This window comes from Patiria miniata, unplaced genomic scaffold, assembly GCF_015706575.1.
Source record: "Patiria miniata isolate m_02_andy unplaced genomic scaffold, ASM1570657v1 HiC_scaffold_29, whole genome shotgun sequence".
NCBI classification, from domain to species: Eukaryota; Metazoa; Echinodermata; class Asteroidea; order Valvatida; family Asterinidae; genus Patiria; species Patiria miniata.
Genome location: NW_024037068.1, coordinates 6,042,444 through 6,063,289, shown reverse-complemented (window position 1 = coordinate 6,063,289; position 20,846 = coordinate 6,042,444). Strand labels below are relative to the sequence as shown.

Below are 20,846 nucleotides of genomic sequence, written 5' to 3'. Positions count from 1 at the left end.
ATCTCCATATAGTATATGGAAATCAGTCATATTACTGACTGCCATTTAGACTGGTTGTAGATTAGTGCTATCGTATATAATCATACAATGATAATAGGAAATAATCATAAACGGGATATGAACAAAGACGCTCAAAATTAAATGTATTTATTACATTTAACAATAGTATTAATAAAGCATTCTTTAACTTAAATAAAAAGAGAACAAAATAAGCTACGTAATTTTAAATTGATGTAGCAGAAAAACACAAACCTCCATCATCAAAAATACCAAAAGAAAATATAAGAATATAAAATCAAGATAAATTGTCATACATTTTGTTCAAGAGACAACAGTTTTCAAATACCATTTTATTTGAATTCAAAACACCGCTCTGCTGCTCCGGACACCAATAATGAATGGTCAGGTGTTAAATCCTGACTGCAAAATCGTTAAAGCAAGAAATACGTAATCTTTTAAATAATATCGGATATAGTGACTAGATTCCCTCATGACAAGCTGTTATTAGTGACAATTTGACTGGCTCCGAGAAGCCATCGAAATACATACAATTAGTAGATTTAAAAAAAGGTTTACTACTTGAAAGACAAGAAATATAGTGCCAATCATACTTTGAACTGTTAAATACCCCAACGGACACTTTAGGAAGCTTTTTCTCTTTTCTTTGTCATAAGCCAGTGCCGGTATATCGGTAGGCTATACCTCCGGCATTGTCTGGTTTGCAGGTCCGCTGCCCTATACGTTCCTTTGTTTAGCGCGCGCTCAAGAAATAGGCTCTACAAAGAAACTGTTTCTGTTATCGTTCTGTTGTTCAGTTACTCAGGAAGGGTTTGGCCAGACACCGGGGCAAGTTATTTGTTGTACATTGTGTAAAAGCGCTTGACTCCTTTGTAAGTTGTCTAGCCTGGGGGAGACAAAGGACTGAGTTCAGTGAGTGTGCTTAGAGATAGAGAAGTTGCTGACGTTTAATAAATTAGTGTGTTTGATATTGCACGAAATTGAGTGCGTTTGTTTGTTTTCCGTTTGCGTTTGGCCGACGGAACAAACAAGGACCTGGCATATCACCTTACACTACAATACGATAAGATTTGATCAATGAAAACACACAAGACTAGCATTCCATCGTACACGGTTTTTTTTTTTTTTTTTTGGCTCGCTGCATAATTATTTCGGTACGTTCTAAGCAGCTGCAGGCCAACAAGATGAACCTTAACCACGTGTTATCAAGCCGGTTCATGCTTCGACGTCTGTCTGGTTCATGTTGCAACATCTACCACCCAATTTTATGTAAATGTTATTAGTATCAATCGAAGGCACTGAGGCACGCGTACTCCAAGTTGTTCGTATCAGCAATAGGAATTCTCTCGTCTAGGCTGAGAATATCCTCTCTAGAAGTGGTCTGAGGATTAACAAACAACAGAGAGAAAAGGTTTACCAATTACCAAGGAAAAAACAATGCTAAATCTCGTGACGCAAACCACCAAATTGTTACTATAAATGAGTAGCATTTTCCCTCACGGATTTTTCACTTAAACATGACCGAGGCATATTGGTCTCAACGTTCCATGGGTCTGACGTCCCCCATTGGTCCGACGCCTCATAGGATTAGGGTTACGGTTAATAGGGTCAGTGAGCCTGAACCAGTGGAACTACACCCTGCTATGTTTTATCTGACCAATATGACGTCTGACCACTGGGACGTCGGACTATCGAGACGTAACCTTACCCCGTTTAGCGCAACTGACTGTATTTACTATAGGTAGGCGTAAAAACACCTAAGTCAAGCTCCATAGGCCTACCTACCGAGATTCCTTCGGTGCAATGTAAGACGTTGGCGGGACCTCGTAGCCATTAAATCCAGACGCACATGAGGTTATGTAACCTCCCATATCTAAGTGTATTGATCAACCAAGAAAGGAAGGCAATTATCATCAGTCAGACACATACATGATATGCGGTAACATTCAGTTTTAGATTTAGAACTACCTCTAAGAGACTGGTCTCTGGCTAACGGTTTTTTTTTTACGGTTTAAGCTTGAAGGAGAAGCCTTGAATTCGGTTTGCGTCACGTCCACTCCGGCTCGGGCAATTATTAGCGTCCAGACCCCTAACTTGTTTTAACCCCTAGGACGGAACTTAATGGGGGATTCCTCCATACATGGAACAAGTGACAAGCATGACTGCACCTCGTTTGTGTGGTAGCGGATTGCACCAAAGCAGCGGCCGTGAGCTGCTGCCCATTGGCCGTGTGTGTCACGGCGTACCACATCTGGCAAACGCATTCAAGTGAGGATTAGCGGCCGCGGCTATAGACGCTCCCTGGCTATAAGATTTTCTTGTTTAAAACCGGCCAAGCGCTTATTTATTCCCTGTTTCAATAGCTTTTGAATGTTCCTTGTCCTGGCAATGAAGTGGAAGCCGAATTTTGAAATGATTCTCCCGTCCACACTTTTCACACTGCAGAGCGCCCTTTTCCGTTCCAGCAAGGCGTCTGTATACGTACCGTGAAACATGACGAAGTCCCCGCTCTCCATCTCTGGCATCATACATTTCTCGAATATGACATCGTGGGGATGACACGTGGGTCCCCAAAGGCAGGAGGGTTTCAACTGTTGCTTTTCACCAGAATCCTGCAGAGTTATAATTTTTCGGTGAAATGTTGATGATGACTTGCTAAAATGTTGTGTTTAAATGAAACAAATAGCGTGTATTTCATTAACAAGCTCGATCGGAAATTTCTCGCAAGCTGCGGGCCAACGATTTCGTGTTCATGCATGAGTCAAGTGATTGTGCCATGTAATTTCTGGAAGGAATAGTGTTTTGAGTAAGAGAAAATCAGGTTTTTGACCCAAGTGACACCATGATAACCTTTGACTCCAGGGGTAGTGTTTTGAGTAAAACAAAATCAGGTCTGTGACCCCATGATGACTTTTGACTCCAGTTTGGTCATGTGACATGTTGGGGCTGGGCTACTGATACTTTTGACAAAGCTTGGTTGAAATTGGTCAAAATAATAGGGTGGGAGTAACATACAATGTCAACGTTTTTTATACTAACTAACTGAACAGACTAACGGAGAGACAAGATGATTTGTCGAGCTGTTTTCCCGCAGCTGAACATAATACAAATTTACTGTGGTCTCCACATACACGTTTTTATCGCTACTTTTGCAACATACAGGGTGCGTTCAAAATCACGGTAGTGTTTAAACGCAAACGTTTGACGGGCACCAGCGAATGCACCATCACGTGTGGGCCTATGGAATGAAAACAACTTCACCACGGCGGCGCCCACTGCCACAAGCGTCAGCGTGGACAGCAGCACCTCAACATTCTCGAAATAGTAACAGTGACCGGATGTTAAACTTCGCCAGTGAAGTAAGGCTTGTCAATTGATGGTGCATATAACAAAAAAGCATCATTGTGTGCGAATCGTCGGCGTTTTCGAACCAAAAAAAAAAAAACCACCAAAAACATAAGGCAATGTCGGGAGCATGTCTGTATTGTTGGCCATCGTACGTTAGTGGCGAACAGTTTAATAGTACATCCTAAAACAAAAAAATGCAATGCTTTTCTCACCTTTGGATGAAGCGGCTCGGGAACTTCGAAGAAAGTCGAAACGAGCTGTGCCAACGGGCCGTTGAATGCATTGAAGACTCCCACATTCAAGTAGTACATCCATATTGCCTTATCGGTGGAGCCTGAAAGCGTAATACAAAAACAATGAGTGCTGTGGCCTCGTGGTTAAGGGCATTGGATTCATGGTCTGCGGGTAATTCTGCAGGTTGTGGGTTCGAGTCCTGCCTGGGGTCATGGTGCGTGTGCCCTTGGGCAAGGCACTTTTTACGCATTGCTTCTCTCCACCCAGGAGTAAATGGGTACCTGTGAGGGCAGAGATGGTTACTGTGATTGAATTAGCTTTTTGCGCTTAACAGGCTGCATCGAGCTGAATACGCCCCAGGGAGCCGAGATGGTATTTGGAATGTTTAATTGACCTAATGATCAGGGGTAATAATAATGTAAAGCGCTATATAAGAGCACGTTATTATTATTATTATTAAACGAGAACACATTAGTTAAGCCCAAGTACGTACCTCTATACGGTATATACATGCTCGGCTCGCAGGCGACGTAAACTTCAGCGTATATGTGTTACGTGGGGATGCGATCGTGGATAACGTGGAATAATTTTTCAAGAGAAGTATCGTTGCATGGTCGAGTCAGAAAGAAGGAATTTGAAAACCTTCCGGTAAATTGAAGATTACAGAAAGACTCAATATCTTACACTGAGCAACTTTGGATGAACGGTTTTATTTATGAACTTTTAGGTAACGTTTAACTTGTTCAATTGCATAGGCTTTATTCCCATTATCAGCAATGTAAGAAACAAAACAAATCATCTAAAAGGGAGGCAATTTAGCATTGAAACCTTGACATTTAATCGTCTGCTCTTCTTTCTCACATAAAAAGGGCAAAACCATGGGCACAACCCATACATTTCCCAATTTGTGTTATCATTTAAGGTTAGTATTCTTCTTTTTAGATCAGACGAAAGACATTCCTAACAGATACGCTCAATTAAACATGACAAATACCGCTAGCAGGAATCGTGCCTCATTCAATGATACATGTACAGCAACACGAGAAGCTTCAAGCATTCGACGTTTTGAAATTCAGCGTGACACTTCCTTAAAAAAGGGGTTATCTTACCATTTGCATTGTGGTATGTGTCCTTGTTCCCTCTCGGCTTGTAAATCCGCTTGGCCATGACGTTGGCCACTAAATACCCAGCCGAACGTGTGTAAAATGTTCCCGGTTCAGCTATGACACTCACGCCGCTACTTGGAGGGAAGTTCTCCTCCAGGGCCTCGCGGACTGCCTCTGCAAACTGGAGGTAAAACACGGGGGTGTAGTGAATTTCCAAAAAGATGTGAAGCTGTCAAGTCTCAATTGCCTTGATTGTTGTTCTAGCAATACGAACCCTCGAATGAGAAACAAAGAAATAAAAACAACTGCACTACAATCCCAACTATAACTATCTATCCCAACTACAACTTCCAAAATTTGAATGTTTGGTATGTTTTATATTGGGTTTTTCTTAAACGGGTACCCGTGTTTGCTTTTTTTTTGGTTTTTTTAAATTTCAATCGGGTGCCCAGTTCCTGTACTACCCGTAAATGCACACCCTACTCTGAATGGTGATGGCATTTTATGTAGCTCGCTGGTATGCATTTTATTTGCATGCCAAACTTGCATAACATCCATTCATTGGATAGGACAGGGGTACAAACGATCCCTGATGAACAGCGCCCCTATGAAATTAAAATGTCTGGCGACGCGCCGTCTCGCGCGTTGCTTCGGTACCTTTCCGAAGGGTTCCTCGGGATACAGTCTGCCCGGGAATCCCCCGCCAATGTCTAGCAGCTTCATGTCCAAACCCAGGCGTCTACCCTCGTCGATGATTGGCCGGGTGTATCGGATAGCCTCGCGAAAAACCCGAGGGTTGCCGGCCTGGCTACCGATATGAAAACTAAAAAAACACATTTGTTTGTGGATACATTGTAAGCTACGGGTTAGTTTTGTATCATCAATGAAGGGGATTAAGAATTGAGGTGAAGCCTTATTTTGTGCCAACATTACGACTTTAACAATTATTGAAAGGGAAACGGCATTACTTTGATCAAAACCGAGGGAAGTTATGATAACGCCCGCTTGTGGTTGCTGTTAAAAACTAGAACGGCGAAGCCGCCATGGCTCGCTGTCGAAGGCGGGAAGGGAGGCTGAAGGTAGGGTTGGGGATGGGCATGATGGGGATCAGGATTCTGGTTGATGTGCCAATTCAAGGTGTAGGGGTCAGTTTTTAAATGCCAACATAAATAGTCAACAAATGTCCTAATAATACATGTACATGTACACATTTTTACATGGAAGTTTTCCATTGTTAGGGTATTAAGGACCCTGTTGTGGAGCCTTTTTGCAGCCCCACAGCGTCTTATGTCCCCATACATGTATTACCATGGAAGAACTCTTGTGTAGTATCCACAAATGCGGAACATGAATGGGCATACATGTACATGTAGACACAGCATCATCACCACATGCCCCAAACCTTACCCCATCCCCGCCCCGCCCCGCCCCTAACCCACCATAACCCCCTATCCACCCCAACCCCCTATACCCACTCCATCCTCCCCCTACCCATCCCCACCCATTATTTACAAATCTCAATCCCACCCAAACTCCAATCCCTATCTCCTTCCCCTTCCCCCACCTTCCCTTACCTTAACCCCCTACCACCACCAACCCCATTCTCACCCACCCATACATCCCCACCCCAACCCCTACTCCAATCTCTATATCCCAGCCCCACCCCCTCCCCCACCCTCCCAACCCCTACACCCACCCACCCCCACACATCCCCACCCAACCCCAACACCTACTCCAATCCCTATGTGCCGCCCCTCCCCCACCCCCTCCTAACCCAAACCCTACACCCACCTACCCCATCCTCCTGCTACCTGTCTCCCCTACCTGTCCCCACCCACCCCTACACATCCTTACCCCACCCAAACCCAGTATTCCAACCCCTTATCCTCCACCCCATCCTCCTGTAACCCATCCCAAACCAACCCCTATGCCCCACCCCGACCCCACCCTCCCCTACCTATCCCTACCCATCCCTACTCCAACTCCATCAAACTAACAGATCAAACCAGAAGCACTTTCACATACATATGAATGCTCCTCCATAATGCAGAGTGCACATGTTACACGGGTACGGTACGTGTGTACATGTGTGTACATGTATGTACGTGTTATGCCAGTAAACATACTTTAACAATTAAAAACTTTAACATTTGTTTAATCAAAATTCCTCAATAAAATCATAAAATTAACTGCCAAGAAATGAACCTAATTGTAAGTTATAGAGATGATACATGTAAACTGCATTTTTTTTTACCAAGTTAGCTAGAACCAAAAACTTCAACATTTTTATTTGAATGCGGACGTCCGGACGGACGGACAGACGTACGCCGGACTGACGCCCGGACAGACGGACGGAAATTGGTATTACATAGGCTCGCATCTGCTTCGCAGCTCGCCAAAAAAAAGGGGGGTGGCATATTGTGTTCCCGATTATGTGAAGATTCCAAAATACACCGGGCTGATTGTTTCTTAATACAACACAGTGTGCATGACTCTTGAAGTGATATCGAATTGTTCTGTTTTACCATACACCGTAAATGCCAAGTCCCAGATCCTTGGCAAGCTCCATTAAAGGGCGCACTTCACTGTTGCGACATCCGAATTTGACCCCCATTTCCAGGCCACAAGTAGCATCGTCAAAGACAACGCGAAGTACCAGCCTGACGACGAAATCACAACATTAAGTGCGGATTAGCAACAGTATCAGTGAAACGGTCCATGCATGTGTTGAATGGTAAGAGTTGGTTATGCATATGGATGTCAATGTAAAAGGGATTGAACAACATTTGCTTTTGCTGCAGTTTTCAGAAATTAATGGATTTGGAGATTAGTATGTTGTAGCAAATATTGTTGCACTGACTTGTTTCACGTTTTGGGTTCGTAGATTCTGGAGAGAAAAAAACCGAGAAAACCAATCATATTCTTGTAGTCTGGGGAACCATCCATTTGGGAACCATCATATACCCAATTGCACTCCCAAATTATAGGCAAACCTTTCTTTAATTTGATTAAATTTGAATTCAATTAAAAATGTTTCCCTTGTGGTCATAGAGGTTATCAAGAATTCTATTTTGATGCTGACCACGGGAAACTCCCGTGGATTTTTACCAATTGAACACAATGGAATAAACACCATGGGACACCATGGAAACACCATGGGAACACCATGGGACATATTTGTGAGAATCGCTTCAATAACGAGGGTTGTGATTGAATTGTTACCATATACACATTTTTGAATTGTTTTGTTGATTAGTGAGGTCAAATAAAGCATACGGTATTTTTTTTATGTGGAAAATGTGTCATTCAAAGAACTTTGGATAATATTGATTCATTTGTTATTTTGGTTGAAAATATTTATGAGAAACTAAATTGGGTTCAATAAGATATTATGGTACAACTTGAAAAGTGGTATGGGGGCAATACTGTGAACATTGGTTTCCTAAGCCACTCCTAATACATGGAACAAATCCCACCGGAGTTCCGTGATATGCTTTACCTATGATGAATAACACAAAACACACAGGGTTAAAATGTATTAAGAAAGTTGTTATTGAAAAATACCATTGAGCAATTTGGAATCTGTTGAGAATTTATAGGAAACCAGACATGGGACAAACCCATATAAAATTTCCCATGGGAAAAAGCCAATGGGAAAACTCCCATGCTTTTGAGGATTAGTATATTATAGCAAATTTTGTTTAACTGACTTGTTTCAAGTTTTGGACTTGTTAATACTGAAACAAGCAAGAAAACCAATAATATACTTGTGGTCTGGCTCCCTGATCCCCCTTAAAAAGAAACGGAGCAATTTACAAACTTTATGGAATTGTAAGGTCAGAGAATCAGTCTTTTACCCCTTCACAGGTGTGTAATCAATTGCAAACAAAATGCGGAATACGTAAATATGAAAAAGTAAGAGCAGTTTTGAGAAAACAAAAGTTTTCTCCAGCGCTGGTCGGCCGACCAGCGTTAGAAACATGGTCTTGAAAATGTCAGCTCACCAGGAGCCACGATTTTACAGGATGCTAAGACTGTAATTCCCCTACAATCCAGTAAGGTTTTTCGTGATAAGCTGATCATTAATTTCGTTTTGTGATGTTTGCAAATGTTATATCTTCCCTTCAATATTAGCTGGTAACCAACGAAGCAAGTACTCGTCTGAATGGTCCGTTTCCCGCCGTTCCTTTTGAATTGAGTACAATGGAGGAATGCGCTTCTGACAAGTTCTTAAAAGGGATTCATAAATACCTCAGACAGTTTAGCCATTCCTATTGGTCGAGAGCCCGTCACGTGGCCGGTATTAAACGGATGATAAAGACATGGCTAGCTGGTCTTAAACACTTTTCCAGTGTCACAATAAAATGTGGACTCCTAAAAATCCAGTGCCTCTTATCGTTTAATTGGTTGAACGTTCACAATCCTCACGTAGGCATGCGCAACACTACCAGGGAGTTAGAATTTTATAGTTCTAAATTCAAAACGCAACGCGCCAGGTGCGTTCTGCGCGACATCGCATAGAACATGATACGCGCGCGTCAATCTCCATAAAAGGGTTGTTTTCATCTTACTCGCCAGCTGAACACTCCATTATTTTGCAGGAGGGATGATTCAAAAAGCATAAAGTGAATTGTTGAACAAAATCGGGATGTTTTGAACGAATTATATGATTTTTTTTTACCGAAAAGGTATTTATGAATGGGAATAAATATGTACTCCGTCGGTATTTATCACTCTGTTTAATACCACTTAGAGTCTGGGTGCTGATAATTACCCTCGCCTCCGGCTCGGGTAATTATCAGCACCCAGACTCTAAGTGGTATTAAACAGAGTGATAAAAACCTCCGGAGCACACATTTATTCCCTTAATATTGGGTATCAAGACTGCATGTGTAACAGTTTTACTCGGTACGGAACGGATTGACAAAATAATAGGCCTACTTACCTGGCCTCCGGGTATACACGTTTGACCTTGTGCAGCTCCTCTTCTGTGTCAAAGGTCATAAGCCTGACCCCTTTCTCCCTCGCAAAGCGTAGATGCGATTCCTGTTTGTAGGGATGAGCAAAGATTATGCGATCTGGACTTGCTCCTAAATCAAGCACCGTCTCTATTTCTTTCTTCAAGAAGATAGATAGATAGATAGATAGATAAATGGTTTATTTTCATTAGACTTGATGTGGCAATCAAAGATTGAATTGGATCAAGTCAACAGATAAAAATGCTAATACAAATACATTAAATAAAATAAATTAAATTAAATTTAAAATAAACAAGTACTTTTACATTGAAAGGTCCAAAAACTGTCTTAACCCAAAAGTATCTCTGACATGCCAATCTTCATTAATTAAAAATTCCATTTTACAGATAAAAAAAAATGTCATATGGTATCAGTTGTGATAAAAAATATACAGATGTGTATGCAATAATTAAGAAATTTGACAAAGATAACGATAAAGATAACGAGAACAATGACAACAATTAACCACAATCACGACTATATAATGACAAGAATAACGATTAAGACAACGATAAGGACGACAAGAACCATAATCACAATAATGATGACAAAAGTAACAACGAATACAACAAGAACAGTATTGACTACAATTGAAACAATAACCACAATTTCCACAGTGACAACGAAGATATAACGAAGACAACAACAACAACGATTACAGCTATAACGACAACCACAATCACCCCGATTTCCCTGCGATTCATCAGGATTTCCCTGAAAAGAATTGGGGTCTAGCAAGGAATAAAAACTGGTGAACTTCAAATCTAGCAATCATAAAATTAAAACAACACTGGAATTAATTAGAATTAATTAAGTCAATGAGGTAGGGTACTGCACTGTTCTTGAATCTATTTGTTCTATATTGCAACTGAGGAATACTGGAATTACGTAGAAATCTGCCATTTGTGGGGCGAGTGGGGATGATATTATTCAACTTGGAATTTGCTTTCAGATCTGTGGCAAATTTAAGACACAACTCAGTTCGTCTGCTACTCAAGGTCGGTATGCTAAGAGTATCTAGGGCATGTTGATAATGAGTGTAATCAGAACCTAATATAAGTTTGAGTGAGCGTTTCTGAACACGTTCAAGAAGATGTACATGCTGTTTGGTTATTCCGCCGTTCCAGAGTGGTACAGCATACTCTAGAAGCGGCCGTAGAAACCCCTTGTAGATTGTAAGAAGGTCCTCTACCGGTAAACCATGGTCTTTGAGAACTCGGATCATGTGTAACCGTCCATTTGCTCGTTGTAATATTGAGTCAACATTTGTATCCCACTTGAGATTCTTCTGTATGTGTACACCCAGAAGTTTCACTGTATCCGACTGCGGGAGCTGTTGACCATATATGGTGAAGATTGGTGGGATTGGGGGGTCTCTCATGAAGTTAATTTCCATTGATGAACATTTCGCAGGATTGAGCTTCATGTTGTTTGTTTCACACCACAGAACAAGGGACTCAAGGGATTCTTGCATTCTTGATGGTGCATGTGAGGACCGATTCTCAACTATACTCAGGTCATCTACATATTTCCAGTAATGTGTGGAGTCATGATTGTTTTGGAGCGCATCATTGACTACTGCTAGAAACACGATTGGTCCAAGGCGTGTTCCCTGCGGGACACCAGCATGCACATTGGTCCAATCAGAGTTGATTCTTCGATAACGCACACACTGCTGTCGGTTACTGAGAAAGTTACAAATCCACTGGACTAGTGTGGGTTCAACTCCTAAGGCAAGTAGTTTCGTGATAGCGATGTTGTGGTCCATGTGATCGAAGGCCTTGCTGAAGTCAGTTAAGATAAGCGTCAGTGTTGGAGGTCTCGAGGCCGGCCTCGGCCTCGAGGCCGGCCTCGAGGCCGATTTTCATGGCCTTGGCCTCGGCCTTGGCCTCGGAGGTGCAATGCCTCGGCCTTGGCCTCGGCCTCGGAGCCTTCCGGCCTCGGCGAATCGGTCAAGGCCGGCTCGAGGCCGCCCATTTTGATGTGTTTTCTATTCTAATTAATTTAAATTTTTACCGTATCAAACCCTCGAGAGTCTGCCGCAGTGGGTTCCGTGAAACGAACGCATATACAGTGTACGCACGAATGAACTGGAAATGGTTGCATTGAACGTACTCACGTACGTAGCCTCTTCGCCTAGCCTGCGCTTCAGCTTTCCATGTGCGTGCAAGCGTTATAACTGTTACCGCGTGCCAGACTACATAAGTCTGGCACCAATCCCATCTGCGTACAATAACATGTGGTAGTAGACTAGTCTGGTTGCAGTGTTGTACAAAAATTTTCTCGTTTCGCCTCTGTACCCCGACCTTTAAAAATGATTTGCGGCAAGGTGCGGCAAGCTTAATCATTTCTTTTTATAGGCCACTGTTTCAGTACAAGTCTGAACTTTATGGGTACGATCGAGTGTACTAGTCCGTACCATTTTTTTTCATAAAGATATGATAAAAACAGTTACGATTTATCAAGTAGATTTTATTTTTACACGGTGATTTAAATGAAAGTTCCGGCTCACACGGTAATGTTTGGCGCAAATGGTCGATATGGAAAGCGCGATTTCAGAATTCGTTTTTCCATCCAAATGAATATTAATGCAAAGTTCTGAATGAATGTTTTAATAATAGGAGTCAGTATTCCTCGTGGTACCAGAATACTTTTTTGTATTTTTAGAGCCATGTTGATACTTATTACATGTATAAGCACGGTTTGAAATTGACTAATTTTGCGTGGTTACAGATATACGGCCAAAACCTCTGGACTCCCTACCTCTTGCCATGATCTTAAAATTCTTCGAAGCCATTGGATTCAAATCGGATGATCCGAGAATTCATGGTCATTTTGATGAACTGAGTGATATCATGCACGCATGTTCCGTGTTGCCGTGTTGTTTGGAGCGGGATCGATTGGCCATTGCCAGACTTTGTCTGGTACCGCGGTATTAACAGTGATAATGCGTGGACACTTATCCCGTTGTGTGGAGCGGGATTGGAACTATGCTTTGCCCGTGCGTAACAGCGGGCCATCTGGCATTGTCTGGTCGCATCGCGGTGTTTGCTCGGCGCGCACCTGGACAGTGCGAAGGTCGGGGGGGGGGGGGGTTGTAACTTTTTGGTTATCATGAGTGGTAAAAACCTGATTCAATAATCAAGTTGTTGTTTATTTAATGGGGATTCCTATGATATTAAGCATTTTGATAGGTTTTGAAAATAAGATTTATAAAACATGTTAAAAGTAAATAATGTAAATCTAACAGAATAGAAACTCAAAATTTGGCCATTTAAATTGTTGTATCTCCAAAGGGCAAACACCTATGAGCCTGATTCAAACGCCTTTGATTTTGTTGTGTAATTTGCTTTCAGTAATACAAAACTTGAGATTTCTTTAAAAAATAAAATTCGCCGGACTCCCTACAAGAAGAAACCTATTGCAAGCTGTAAATTTGTAAGCCAGGCACTCCAAAACTCAGTGAATTCAACTAAAAAGATGTTAAAACTCAAACATAATCTTAGCCTTGTTTTAGTGATTTATATTTTATTACGTGTTTTGATAGCTGGCCTCGGCCTCGGCCTTGGCCTCGGAGGTGGTGGCCTCGGCCTTGGCCTTGGCCTCGCGGTTGTGGCCTCGGCCTCGGCCTTGGCCTCGGAGGTTGTGGCCTCGGCCTTGGCCTCGGCCTCGGAGGTTGTGGCCTTGACTACAACACTGATAAGCGTGGATGATGTTTTAGGTTTCTCTGCATGCTGAAACAAAGTATGTAGCAAGTCAACAAGATAGTGTGTGGTGCAAAATCCCTTGCGATTTCCAAACTGGTGTTGATCTATGTTAGGTGCCAAATCCTCAAATGTCCATTTGGCAACAAACCCTTCAAGAACTTTGGCAAAATGGTCTGTAAGAGCAATCGGCCTTAACTTGTTGGCCACAGCTGGTGATGTTTTGGGAATTGGAACAATAGTGGCAATAGAAGCAACGAAATGAAAAAAAAGGGTTAAGGAAGGTGACTTTTCCAATTCACTAAATAGCATGGGTGGCGATGGTTGGGGAGGGGGATAGAGGACACATGTTCCCCCAATAATAATTGGGCGGGGGACGCAAATGGCGTTGTCCTCCCCCCCCCCCCCCAGCTCCCACTTTAATTTATAGTAGTGCGCATACAGTTTAACCCAACAAAAATAATTTTCCAGTAGCTGTAAGATATTGCTTGGCAACCACCATTTACACAGAAATTGCACATAATAGGCTAAAATGCGCATTATGTATGTATACATTCGTTTGTTTGCTTGTTTTTTTCCCATTCATAAACTCATATACGTTAAATATTGTTTACTGATACAAACTCAAACATTTTACTGATACATTCCGATGATGGTATCAAAAAGCAAGAGAAAAAAACCACAACAAGACAAAAAGACGGGCAGACCTATTGTAGTATGAGCATCCGGGACTGCTGTCAACAATTTACATGTTCTTTTGTTTGTTTTTTTGTTTTTGATAAAAATAATAGTTAAGGGAAACTTATTTCAGAGCACAAAATTATAATAAGAGTATTCTGTATAAAAATTTTACACAGCGCCCTCTGTAATCAGATTGAGATTTGAGATGCGGAAAGTCCGCAGGAAAACACCCAACTTCACACTAGTCTCTCGTACGTACTCTGCTGGCGCAATCGAAGCCTTTGCCTAGTCCAATCATAAGCCGCAGGAACACGGGATCCGGGTTGCTCTTTACAGCTAGAAATAACCAAAAGGAATTAGTTTTGCATATGGAAGTTTAAAGTTATTTTAATGCTCCTAGCCAGTTCCCTTTGTGGTTTATTTCCAAATGTCTATTAGAAAGACGTCACAGAGTCACATATTCCCATTTGCTATTTCCCTGTCATGGAGACAAATGTCAAAAATTAACCCTTTTTTTTCGATTTCGATTTGTTTTCGCTAGTTTGCTTTAAACCATTTCGACATGTTTCTGTAAGCAAGACATCATTAATTTCAAAATTAAATTAAAGATGCAAGGGGCCAACATCTCGATGATTGCATTTTTCGTTCTCAGCTGCGCGCGCGTACCGTACACACAAGCGCCCCTATATGGTAAACAAATTGAACAGAAAAGGCCACAATGTGAGAAACTTGAATTTTCGTTTTCACGAAGAGACACACGTGTTTGCTAATTAATTGTCGCTAATTAACTACTGTAACAATTCCAATTACTCGGTTCACGTAAAAAATCACCTCATAGTGTGAATTTTAGAGATAAACAAGAATCGGAGGCTTGTAAAAAACCATGCAGTCAAATGACATATTACGTTCATTCACGTGATGCTTACAATAGTTATCGAAAAAGGCAGCAGAAAAAGAACTTATCAATAATATACTTAATTTAAGCAATGTTGTCTTACCAAAGAAGATCTGAACTTGGGGTAGCGACTCCTTCCATTGTTTGTCCTTGCACACTGCGTCACCCAGGTCATAAATAATGAATGGATCTTCCAAATCCTTTTGAGAAAAAGACGACGTCACAAAGTGTGTTAGCTTTCTAACATACCTCATATAACTTTGTTTTCATAAATTATTTAAAATGTGCAATTTGATACTATTTTACTGTTCGCCGACTTTCTCGTATCGACTTGTTCGCATAGTTTCATAGTTTGCAATACCTAAAAGACGATGTTTTATAAACCGTCAGGGAACCAGTCCTTTCCACGCCCGTACTTATAATTGATGATGACGTGCGACTTACGTAGGGACGTTAATGACGCGATATTCCAAACTGCGGTTATATTTTACCGTACGATTCGGCTCCGTTTTGCTCCTGGTCCTCTCCTGTGCGATTTCCACAATGGTGGTTTCCTTGTCGTAGAGACTCAGTCTAACTGTTGGGGTTTCGAACAGCTCCATACCGAATTCAAACTGTCTTGCCTCGAAGTCTAGGGAGAATGAAGACTTTACAAGAAGGGGGACACATTTCAACGATTTTAAATAGCAGCAAGAACAAGTTTGGGTATGTTTAAATCTTGGAATAAACATCGCAAAAAAAGAAGGAAAAAAAGTCCCACACATTGGGCGGTCATAAGTTTGAATCTGATCGTTTTTATGATGTCATTTATGTAGACTTTTTGGGGACTTTTGTTAACTTCAGTTTGATACCCCGTTTGTTATAAAGAAAGACTGTAAACCGTCCAAGACTGACAACGGTTTATGAACAATGATGCAGTTTGAAAGATGCGGTGTTTATGAGCGTTTGCACAGAAGGCAGTTGTTTGGTTGTACTCTCAGGTCTTTGGATGTCAACTATTTTTGTTTGTATATAAAAAAAAATATTTGTATGAAAAAAATAGTTCTTAGGGGGCTCATTTTGGCGGCCATCTTGACAAATGGCCGCCATCTTGGATTTTCAAGTGGCCACTAGGGCAGATTTTGTGAAGTATACCCTAGAGAATCATTGTGCCAATTTGGGTGCTTGTATCACCATTTTTACGATTCCACTTCAAACTTTATGTTATCTGCTCCACTATTATACAACGTTTCAATACTGTGAATATAAAGATGTGACACCTGTTATTGGAAACCTTCATGCATGAACTCATTTTTTTTTTCAATCTTGGAAGGACTGAATATATAATGATGTCTGTTGACACGTGACTTAACCTCAGTCATATAGTTTGACACAATTGAGATATAAGCAAAGTTGTGCATGTACATTTAAAAATGGAATGCACAAAGGCTTTGTGAAATTTTAGTTCATGTACTAATCTGTAAGGAAATGTTAAAAAATCTCCAAAGTGCACTATGTAGCACTTTTGTCAACTTTTGACAATGTCAAAATTGACCAAAGGGTGGTTTTCATAAATATAAAGAGTATTTCCCTGAAACATTTTTCAGCCAAAATAAATTTAAAAATTAAAAAAAAACTTTACAGTTCTATTTGCAGTATGGTGGTGCGGTTTGAAGAATTGAATCGGCTAACTTGGGCAGTTTGGGGCAAAGTTTTGACCGGAAAAACCAAGTAGCAAAAAGAAATGTTATCCTCAAATTAATTGGAGAATAACTCGTGATTTGCAAGACAGGACATGGAAATAGTTTGACAAATATGAGAAACAATTGTAGAAGGCTTTGAAACTGACAAATATTGTTACCAATCCGGTAAACGCGACACATCAATCAAGATTTATTTGCAACGTAGGTCGACTACCCATGACTGCGGAAACTATGCCAAAACGCGGTTGGCAATAGTTGACGAAACCTGCACATGAACTTTGTACTAAAATTATTGTTTCACTTATCTCGACAGTACAAAATAACCTCAACGACTCAGGCGTTGTCACTGTACATAACGTACTGTATTGGTTTAAAATGGACGAAGAGAAAGACTAGTTCCGTGAACCATCAAGACACCGAACACGAAGATGGCGGACACAATTAATGAGGTTTGAAATTGTCCATTCGCCGCGAGGGGGGGGGGGGGCATTGTCAAGAGTTTTCTCTTTGCTGCCAACAGTTTTCCCTTTGAGTAATGTTGCACTGGTGGACAGCAGTTGGTGGTAAAGTTTACTTAAATTGAACAATAAGTGTCATACAAATTTAATATAAGTGTGTAATTATTTATACTTTGTTTTACTGTCAATTTTCCCTCACTTCACATTTTAAACGGGCAGACTGTACCTTTGGTTGATAGGATTTTGGTTTCCTGCACGGTCTTGCCTTCTCCACATTATTTGTTTTCTTGTGCTGATGTTTTGTTGTTGGTTTATAATGTTTTAATGATATTGACTATATCTATGTATGTGGAGAGAAATAAAATAATAATAATAATAATACAAATTATTACCAGGCCTTATGCTGAGAGTATCGCAAGAAGTCATTTTGACTAGACGGATTAGTCATTTAGGTTCGACAAATTTTCAAATAAATCAAGCAAAAGTGGAAACTTGTTATCAATGGAATTGAAAGTTTGTTTTGAAATAACACAGAAATACACACATTGTTATATTGATCAAAAACAGATACTAGGGAAAACGAACTATTCCAATATACCACCTTTTTTCGAAAATGTGACTAATCATGCTTAGTCACAGCACTCTGACGTTTGACTTACTAGGTCACATACAGTAAAAGTTAAAGGAGCAGTCGCTACAAACTTTAAACTCTCGTCTCTCATTGGGCACTATGCTTTTACACAGAAAACCCTAGCAGCAGAGGCGTCTGTAAGTAAACTCTTGAAACTGACCTAAAGCATCAAGGGCGTCCCAGTAATAATTTACACCCCAGTTAAATAATTGAGGTATAACTTCCACTGACACACTTCGAACTGACAAATAGGTTTTAACAAGCACACGAATGACAAACTGAGTAACGTAATAGAAATGTTGACAGTAACTCACCTACCCGCCAAGGCAACGTTTAGAGTAATGGTTGTGTCCTTGGAACAGATAGGCTGATAGGACTGAAGTGCGCAATCGAAACACAATGCTACTTAACTGTATCTAATAATAGTGCGAGCATCGGCAGCTGAGGTCATTGTTAAACAGATAACCTCGCAGTGAACCTGTTTACTATTGACATGTATGTCAGTAGAGCTACCCGTTGAAGTTATACCTATGTTTTTGATACTTAGTGTGGTGGTCAGTATACTTGCGTAGTTCCTGGATTGTCGATGTGTGTACAGCAACAGGGAGTAGGGATCTGGATCCCTGGTCAGGCGACGGCAGGGAGGCAGGCTGATGTAACACCCACAGAAAACTCTGACTCAATCAGTTTCAGCAACTCAATATATTCTGTCATGGTCATGTGTCTCCCAACAAGACTCCACTCAAAGAGACTCCAATAAGACACCTCTTAAAAAGACACCCTAACTAAATAAATAAAATATTCACAAATACATGTACATGTACCCTACATGGATAATTATAATGCACATGTGCATACAATACATGTGATTACAATGCGAGTACAATACATGTGCACCATGTCTACTTCAATGCATGTATAACTGTGCATAGCACTACACACACTAAACGAAATACAACGTACACACACATTATGTAAAGTTAGTGTACATTCCGACGAGGTAAAACTAGTCGAAAATCACATAAAACAAATGACTTATAATTCGTGTCTCAACTCACCCACTCCAGGGTATTCAAAGATTATACTACAGTATGTCTTCCTCCAAACTGCCCGGTTCAAATACAAGACAAGACCGATGAAAGTGAGACCAGTAGTTGTGAAAAGGTACATGGAAAATGCGCTTGTTATTCTAAAGCGCGCGAAACAATCCCGCCAAGTGAGGGCGCCCTTGTATCCACTACAATTTCCCAACTTTAAGGCACTTGGCCCCCAAGTGGTCCAAAATCAGTATAAAGACCAAAAACAAAAAGTCATTTCAAATACCATAGCACTTTTAACCATTGTTTGTTTAAGGCTTACAACATAACAGTGTCAATAAGTAATCAACATACATGCAAACAGGGTAATATGGGCTTAATCCATTCCCAAACTTTACATAATGTTACACATCCCCATGCCAACGTAGGTTCAAGGTCAATACCAACCTTATACAATGTATTAACTATCATTTGATACAATGTAACTACACACACATTCTCTGTATTTAGTCTGGAATGTCACTTAAAGTGCATTATACAATGCACACATTACAGTGTAGTTTCCACTGTAGTTATAAAGTTGAATGGAACCCAAGTGTGTAAAATTCCATCGACTTTCTCTACAAACCCTGAATGTCAAGTGTGAGACTTCCTGTACTAGAAGTTCAGAAACCCAAACATGTAAATGTAGCTTCAACATGCTTCATTACACTTTACAGATAGATCCAAAATATACGGCAAAAACCAGTGCTTCTAGGTTATATGCCAGTAAATAAAACACAATATCAATGCCTAAAATACTTCTACTAGGCATATGTGATGAAAACAGATGCAGTCACTTTCTGGCAAAAGTAAACAAGAGGCTGTATAGGTTTAATTATAATGTAATTGGCTAATCATCCAAATTTTACTTTCAGGTGGTACTAAATGTAGCTCTTCTGGCAACCATTAAACACGCACCATAACCATGCTGCATTAACACAATACATACAAAAGCTATAGTTTGCATTTATACACTGCTTCTTTAATTCCCTGGAAGTACTTGACCTTACCACCTGGGTTCAAGTGACAACCATATCCCAGATATTTTGGATAATCAATCCTCCTCTGTACATATATCCCCATTCCAGAATACTCATTTAATTTACTAGTAGGCAACCGATTGAATTTCTCGGCTCTGTGATTGAATGATGTGCCAGAAACCTGCCCAGGGCGGGAAATAACCGTCCTGCGAATTACAGAGAGGAACACAATTTCCTGTGGAGTGACCCCATGTGATTTTAGATGATCTAGAAATTGATCAACATTCTGAAGAACAACTTCTGGCGGGGAATTGGTATCGCACAAATCGTTGGATCCCCAATCCACTACTAAAATATCAATCGTCTTTGACTTAAGCAGTGACAGGCAATGGTATAAGTTGCAAAAAATCCTTGGATAAGTCAATCCAGGATGCCCCTCTACAAAGAGAGTTAACCTCTTGCTCAGCCCAACCAGCGCCCTTGGTTCTACATGTCGTTCCCCGGACTGCCTCAGTAGCCTGGCAGGAAACTATGACGTAGACGTGGGACATAGGAAAGTGAAGTTTTGAAGAACAATTGTTAAAGGTTATTGACTCTCAAAGGTCACCGGAAGTCAAATATGAAATGCCTCTTATAAATAAAAATGTTGTTCAAGGCATGAAGAACCAACATGCGAAGTTTAATTCATAATTTTATCACAGATTGCACAATATTTGGTATTATTGGGGCTATGCTGCTCCACTACAAGTACGTGTGTATGCTGTCAATAGTTAGCAATTAGAAAGTCCAATTCAGGTTGTTGATATGCCTGAGTTTCTTTTTGTTCGTAAGTGGCTCTCCGCATCAACTGCATCACATGGCCAGACAACCCTGGTCCTGTCGTGGGTAGGCTAGATCTATAAATTTAAAGCAGAGTCACAACTTTTGGTGACTCGACTCGACTCAAGTCCCTAAGGGTAAATGACTCGACTCGAGTCACGGCGAGCAAACGACTCGAGTCCTCATCATGATA

At 40.8% G+C, this 20,846-nt stretch overlaps 1 protein-coding gene across 3 annotated transcripts; it reads right to left on the bottom strand.

Moving 5' to 3' along the window:
- Nucleotides 1-428: 428 nt before the first annotated feature.
- On the bottom strand, nt 429-18,953 carry LOC119736109 (ornithine decarboxylase-like). Of its 3 annotated transcripts, none has more exons than XM_038210121.1 (12): nt 18,834-18,953; nt 15,496-15,635; nt 15,108-15,204; nt 14,369-14,445; nt 9,652-9,824; nt 7,232-7,366; nt 5,364-5,529; nt 4,710-4,887; nt 3,579-3,700; nt 2,504-2,630; nt 1,804-1,891; nt 429-1,399 (listed from the first exon to the last, which is right to left on the bottom strand). In XM_038210121.1, the coding sequence occupies exons 1-12, from the start codon at nt 18,943-18,945 to the stop codon at nt 1,369-1,371; spliced, it is 1,446 nt and encodes a 481-aa protein (XP_038066049.1). In that variant the 5' UTR covers nt 18,946-18,953; the 3' UTR covers nt 429-1,368. The 3 variants fall into 3 exon arrangements, with proteins under 3 accessions (XP_038066049.1, XP_038066050.1, XP_038066051.1); XM_038210122.1 differs by having other exon boundaries at nt 9,652-9,752; XM_038210123.1 differs by having other exon boundaries at nt 15,496-15,651; nt 18,834-18,923.
- Nucleotides 18,954-20,846: the final 1,893 nt, after the last annotated feature.